This window comes from Solanum dulcamara, chromosome 9 (genome assembly GCF_947179165.1).
Source record: "Solanum dulcamara chromosome 9, daSolDulc1.2, whole genome shotgun sequence".
Classification (NCBI taxonomy): domain Eukaryota; kingdom Viridiplantae; phylum Streptophyta; class Magnoliopsida; order Solanales; family Solanaceae; genus Solanum; species Solanum dulcamara.
Genome location: NC_077245.1, coordinates 17676753 through 17684160, shown reverse-complemented (window position 1 = coordinate 17684160; position 7408 = coordinate 17676753). Strand labels below are relative to the sequence as shown.

The 7408-nt window shown below is 33.6% G+C and overlaps 1 protein-coding gene across 1 annotated transcript; it reads right to left on the bottom strand.

Annotated features, from left to right (window-relative positions):
• Positions 1 to 136: 136 nt before the first annotated feature.
• LOC129903570 (uncharacterized) lies at positions 137 to 6038 on the bottom strand. The gene is made up of 5 exons (XM_055979123.1): positions 5909 to 6038; positions 4106 to 4251; positions 3576 to 3805; positions 470 to 506; positions 137 to 376 (listed from the first exon to the last, which is right to left on the bottom strand). The coding sequence occupies exons 1-5, from the start codon at positions 6036 to 6038 to the stop codon at positions 137 to 139; spliced, it is 783 nt and encodes a 260-aa protein (XP_055835098.1).
• Positions 6039 to 7408: the final 1370 nt, after the last annotated feature.

Sequence of the window (7408 nt, the reverse complement as noted above, 5' to 3'; positions counted from 1 at the left end):
TTGTTTGGTACCTAACAAAAACAACGTTTGATTGGTACCAAATAAAAGCAAATTCCAATAAAAAACAGCACCAAAATATACACCATGAATATTTATTCGTCAAATACCAACAACACAACATCAGAATGCTCTATTTTCATGGCACATGGGTCTTCCTAGTTGAACTGGTTTGGCTTTGATTAGTAGTAGCAGTTGCACACCTGATTTGGATAACTTTTTCAGCCCTCATTCTTTCTAGATTGCTACTGATAATAGTTGTCTTACCTTTCCATTTGAATTCACGTCTTGGTGTATAGCCAATATCACCAGTAACAACATCAGCTCTCTTTGTCACTCTTGTACTAGTATTGATTACTCTTTTACTTGACAAATCAGGCTGCATAGTCAAATAAGAAAGATAATATTTAAATCAGATGACATTCAAGTGCATATAAAATTTGAATTATGCATATATAAAGTCACTACTTACATTAAAAGTTGTAAAGCCATCTTCAGCTTGATATATTTGTTATGACCCGTATTTTTCACATTAGGACAATTTGGGGATAATGGTAATAATTCAAGGGCAAGGCTATGTTTGACCTTGTTGGATACAAAATTCTTATGACTAAATTGAGATGTGGAAATATTGGAATTTTGTAGGGGGAAAATTGGAATTTCACATGTGGAAATACCATAAAAGGTTAGGGGTAAAATTGGAATTTCACATGTGGAAATACCATAAAAGGTTAGGGGTAAAATTGGAATTTCACATGTGGAAATACCATAAAAGGTTAGGGGCAAAGGTGGAATTTTAACTTGGAATTATTAGGAAAGGTGAGGGGCAAAATGGTAATTTCACATGGGAGCCTTAGTCATAAAATCCTAGAATTTTCTACACAATTTGAGAAAGGAGAAGAGCAAAGGAAAGAAGAAAAAAAATTGGAGAAACAAATCGGCCAAGAGAGGGAGTAAATCAACCCTTCAAATTTCATCCCCCAAAATAATAATTTTCTAGTATTCCTACTAAATCAAAGGTCCTCTATAACATGGTAAATTTATTTTGGAAGATAGAAGGCTTGTTTGGTTGATTTGGGGCTTTGATTAAGTGAAGAAGTTAGAAGAAAAAAAAAGGTAAGAATTAATTTCTTTTTATTATGTTATGAAGGTTGTTTATGTTGTAGTACGTGGAGATGTGTAGAATTTATGAAAATATGGAAGTTTTCATGGTGGGTTTTACATATGTATAAATCCATGTATATGAAGATTGTGGGGGAAGATGAATTAAATTTTTTGTGTAGTATTTTTGTGTAGTATTTGTATAGTAGTTATGATAGTTATTTGATGTTGAAAATGGAAGTTGGATGAAATTTATTGAAGTTGGAAATATGGGTTAGGTGATGTAATTGGAAAAAAATTAAGTTTGTATAATTTGTTAGTTGTGGTTATGATTTTGGGGATATAAATGAAGTTTAAATGGTGTAAAATGGTATTAAACTAGTTTGTAGGAATTATGTAATTTGAGTATGATATTATAAGAATATGGAGGTAAATTATTAAAAGTATGGAGTGTTGTTGTTGGTTGTGAAGTTGAAAGAAGGAAATGAATTTGATTATGAAGTTGGAGGAAGAAAATGAATTATAATAGTTTTGTTGCATTTATGGAATTTTTGGGTGAAATATGGAATTGGTGAATATTGGATAGCTTACTTGAAATACTTTTCACTTATGTTGGAATGAGTTGAAATTAATTATGAACATGAAATATTCATATTTATTTGGAAATGCAAAGTTTGGTTGAAAGTTGTTGCACTAATTGGAAAATTACACCAATTTATGCTATGGTGTGTTTAAGTTGATTATTGATGGAATTGGTGTTGATGTTGGCTTGGTTGTTGATATTGTGGCCGAGTTGTAATCTCGGGGTTGTCATATATATAGGAGAGATTCTGCCGAAATTTTTGTAGACAAGTATTGGAAAAATTGAATTCTTAAAGTCTTATAAATAGTAATTGATAAATGCGACCAATTGTAGATTTTGGAGGAAACGGGAATTGAATTTGGACAACCGTAAAACGTCAAAAAGGTATGTAAAGCTTTACATTTTCTTCTCTTGGCATGTCCTAGATGTAATAGGAGTGAATACGAACCTCGGGGATCACTCTACTCTTTGAAATCGACGCTCGAAAATTTCCCTTTTCTATTCAATAGAATTGAATTAGGTAATTATGAATAGTTTTGAAAAAATTGTGTAAACTTCTAGATTTTGCACAAATGAATTCCGAATACCTTGAAACTCTTCTAAATAATGTTATGAAGTCTAACGCACGTGATTTGTATACGCCACCTCATTTGACCGAGGTGGGCCCCACTATTCCGAATTTTTCTTCGTTATTCCGTTTGAATTACGGTAGGTAGAATTTGAAAGAAACTCTTTGCTATGCTTCCTAATATTATATGAATAATTATTCCGTTAATTTCCATAATATATTTAGAAGTACAGAGATGATTTGGAAAGTACTATTTTTACATAGACTATTGTGATATTGGAAGTACTTGTACTACTATTATTATTCAAGTTTTCTTTTATGATTTGTTATCGAAATTATGCCATCGAGTCTGTATAAATATTTTGTAATTTAAATTGCATTTAGTTTCTCACTACTCCACTCGTGGATACCTCAATGCTTCTTTCACTGAGCCTAGGCCAGGATATGTTTTCGTGCGTATTTCTCTGCATTATTTGCCGTGTCCCGACGTGAGGGGGCAGGTATGACATGTACCATGGGGTGGTAAATATTATGCCATGGAGTTATGCTGTGCCATGTACATATATGTTTGTGATATGATATGATTTGATATGGCCATCTGATATGATATGATTTGTTACGGATATATTCCCTACTCTGGTGTTATGCTGTGCCGTGGTGCCGATGATGGGAGGGCAACCACACTTTGTTCACCGAGTCCCTAATGGGGCCGGATATGACATATGTTTTTGCTTATATGATTTGTGATTATAAAAAGTATTTTGAAATTCTGAACATTTATTTTATTTTCTCCACATACTATTCAGATTATGATTTTATTTATTACAATTCATGCTTTACATATTCGGTACATTTTTCGTACTGACCCCTTTTCTTCGGGGGGGGGGGGGGGCTGCGTTACATGCCCGCAGGTATCGAAGTTCGATTTGCTGATCCACCTGTTTAGGATATTTGCTGCATCGTTGACAGTGCTCCCTTGTTCGGAGCTTGTATTTTGGTACTGACTTTATCTCTGTATATTTAGATATGTTGGTCAGGGGTACGACGGGGCCCTGTCCCGTCGTATGACTATGCTATCATCTGTAGAGGTCTGTAGACAGAGTTATGTTGTGGGTTTTGTATATATGGTTTGGATTTTTGTGTGTTTTGTGACAACCTTTCAACTCTCGTGCGTATATCTATTTTTATGATATATTTAGCAATTTCTACTAATCACTACATTTATTTATTCGGAAAAAAAAATAGACTAATTTGGGATAAGGGTACGTTTGGGTGCTCAAAATTGGGCACTAGTCACGGCCTATGGGGTTGGGTCGGGACAATATTCCAATCCCTACCATTCTTGGCCTTTTAAAAGATCTTGTTTGTCCTCCACTGATGTCCTCATGTTCTACTAGTCTTTTCCCCCTTTTAATACCTCTTCCACTACCTGTTGCTTTAGAACTATTTTGGCTATGTTGAGGCATTCCTCTTCCTCTATCTATGCTTTCATTCACATTTCTTTCTTGACATATTCCTCTTCTTCTACCTATTCCTCGACCTCTATCATTTATATGCTATTTATTGAAATTCAAATATTAGAGTATATATATATATATTATCTAAAATTGATAGAATAAATATGTATTATCTCTGTGTGTGTAATAACAACAGCTGTAGATTGAGCTGTAACATCTGCAGGACTTGAACAACCTCTTCATCTACATCTTCCTCTGCCTCTACCAGTTGCATGCTGTTTATTGAAATTATAATATTAGAGTGTGTGTATATATATATATATATATATATATATATATATATATATATATATATATATATATATATTGTCTTTAAATGATAGAATAAATATGTATTACCTCTGTATGTGTAACAGCAACTGCAGATTGAGTTGTAACATCTGCAGGACTTGAAACACCTCTTCCTCTACATCTTCCTCTACCACTGTCATTGTTTGTGATGGCTCTTGATTTTCCACATATTAGTACTGATATTATAACTAGTTCTTTTACAAATCAATAAATTAACTGTGAAGAAATTTCAGGTGGTTGGGTTGAACCACTATCTTTTGCTCTGCCTCTTGCTCTACTAGTAGTCTGTATATTTATATATATATATATATATATATCAGTACATGTACATTAGCTTACATTTGAAAATAACAAATATAGACAAATAAAAAATACTTGTGTCTGAGAAGATGTTTCAGTTGGTTGACTTGGACCACTGCCTCTTGGTCTGCCTCTTGCTCTTCCATCGCCCTATATGTTCATATATTAATGAGATACATGTACATAGAACTTACATTTGAACCACTCAAATAAAAATACTTGTGCTTGAGAAGAAGTTTCAGCTAATTGACTTGGATCAGCTTGATCTCTTGTAGGGCATCCTCTTTTATTATGTCCTTGTGTACCACATTTGGTAGAAGTCATAACAGCACCACATTTGCTAAGCTTTTCAGTTTTTCTACTTTCATTTGCCTCCTTTTTTCTAATTTTACTTGGTCTTCCAGATAGATTTTTGATCTTTGATCACTTTACACTTGAATTATTTGATATTGGCCACGTTTTTATGTTATTCATTGGCTGAATAAAATAGACATATGTGGTGAGGTAGGTCTCCTTGCTATAATAACTATCCACATAATTGATTCCAACTCCTTGTAATGCAGGGCAGCAACACCATGAGGACAAGGAATGCCCCTAAGTTGCCAAGATTTGCAACTACAACTCCTACTAACAATGTTCACTGTATGTGTAAAATCAAAATGCTTAATCTCAAAATCTTTTTTTTCATTCCAAGACAAGTTGTATTGTATAGACTTGTCAATATTTTCTTGCAAAATCTTCAGAAACATAGGAGATATATTAGTGATCCAAGTGTTTGAGAACTGTCTCAAATCACCAATTCTTTTCATCATCTTGACTCTAATCTCCTCAAGTATTGTGATGATTGTTTTATATCTTGCAGGCAGTATCCATGCATTAAAACTTTCTACTATATTGTTGTCCACAATATCACATTTGCTACGGTCTTAAAAATATCTTTTACACCGTGTATCTAAGTTGTATCATAAAAGATCATCCAAACATGTCTTTCACAACTTCTTCATTTTCTGTATATTTTTCTTTAACTCAGCTTCAAATGTAGATTTAGCAATCCTTCAAAATACTCTTTTTCTTTTTACTCCTTTTCAGTTTTTACACCAATTTACAAGAACATGTCTTACACATTTTTTGTGTTCAACTATTGGCAACACCTCTTGAACAACAATTTTCAATCCCTAACAAAGCAACATAACAGTTGAATAATAACTAAAATGCAAAACTGAAAAAAATAAAAAAGATAATAAAACAATAAGATATCAAATAGTAAATATGATAATACCTTTTGCATATCAGTAATGATGAAAAGTTGATGCCCTTATCCAAGATCAAAATCATTCTTCACTAGGTCAAGAAATCATGTTTAGGTATATTGATTCTCAACCTCAACAACTGCCCAAGAAATAGGCAACATTTGGTTGTTTCCATCTCTACAAACGGGCACAAACAACTAGCCTTTGCACACACCTTTGAGGAAACACCCATCACAATCAATCAACCTCCTAACACCTCAAAAGAATGTTTTCTTTGAAGCACGAAAGCAAACATAAAAACCTTGAAAGATTTTCTGTCCAATTACATCTTCTTCTCCAACCTTCACAACACAAGTGCTACTAGGATTACTCCTCAAAATCTCATCTTTATAATCAAAAATCTTACCATACTCCACAATGTGATCACCCATGATTTTTGTAACACTCTGGCCCTAGCTTTTCTCATTGTTGTCCTACCAACATGGATATCCAGTTCCTTTCTAATAATTTGCTGCAACAACACAATGATAATGTTTGGCTGTTGAGTTATCCTTTCTTTGTATTTAGTGGCAAGAAACTTTGAGTTGCACAGGTAGTTAAAAGTTGATGTCAAACACCTATGGAAAGGGTTGTATATTTTAACTATGAAATCACCACTATTTTTTTCCTTACTTGCACACAACAATCAAGGACAAGTCTCTTTGCAACATCTCACTCTAACTCTTTCAGGCTCATTGACATATTTTGCAATTTAAATCTTTTCTTGGACTACATATTTTGTCACTACCAATCTAAATTTCTCAACACTTCCAAAAATCAGACCTAATTCCAACAATCTTTTCACAAGTTTTATCAAACACAACTCTATTTGAGGTTTTCTTTCTTTTAACAGGTTTATGACTACTTGATCAACCTCTTCACCATCTCCCCAACCTATTTCATCATCTATTTCAAAGCTAGGAACTTCATCACTTAGATAGTAAAGTTCATCACCTCCTAACTTACCAACTAAGCTTTCTCTAATACCAATATTTGTCTCATCATACCCTATATCTGAACTCTTTTTACCAACATGAATCTGTTCTGAAGTAGTACCTCTATTTCTCATATGTGACCTTTTGAAATGCTTATTGCTTGCTCTTATATCAATATACTCTTGATGGGCATCACTGTCAACCTCACTATCTTCATAAGTATCTCCTTCATATCCTGAATCAACTTCCAATTCATCATCTATTGGTTCATAATCTATTATAAGATCAGATGAAGGAGGCACTGTAAAAGGAGGAGGCACAATAGAAGGAGAAGCTTTAGTACAAGGAGGAGGAACAGTAGATGGAGAAGCTTCAGTTGAAAGAGGATGATCAATAGATGGAGAAGCTTCAGTTGAAAGAGGATGAACAGTAGATAGAGAAGCTTCAGTTGAAGTAGGAGGAACAGTAGAAGGAGAAGCTTCGATTGAAGGAGGAGGTTCAAAAAGAGTATTGAATGTTTCAGAAGGACTAATATTAGGGTTACAAGTCTCATCCTCATTTAAAAATTCCTCACCTACTTCACTGTCCCTTACAACGGGGACAAACTTTAATTCAAGTGGGACCTAACAAGACTCATTCACCCCATGACAAACATACACCTCAACCTCATTCTCATTTTTTATCATGTTGAAAATATCAAATATAACCTTATCACAATTAATAATAACCAGTAGCCCATCCCACTTAAAAAAAAGTCACATTATGTTGTATATCCTAGATTCTTTATGTAGTCCTTCAACTCAAAGTAAGACATTCTATCAATATCT

Bases quoted from the DNA above. Each gene is read 5' to 3' on its own strand.
- LOC129903570 (XM_055979123.1), bottom strand. From the start codon at position 6,038: ATGGGTGATCACATTGTGGAGTATGGTAAGATTTTTGATTATAAAGAT. The intron at 3,806-4,105 runs GTAATACATATT...TTCAATAAATAG, and splicing joins TTGCTGTTACACATACAGAG to CATATAAATGATAGAGGTCG. The intron at 377-469 runs GTAAGTAGTGAC...TTGACTATGCAG, and splicing joins ATGGCTTTACAACTTTTAAT to CCTGATTTGTCAAGTAAAAG.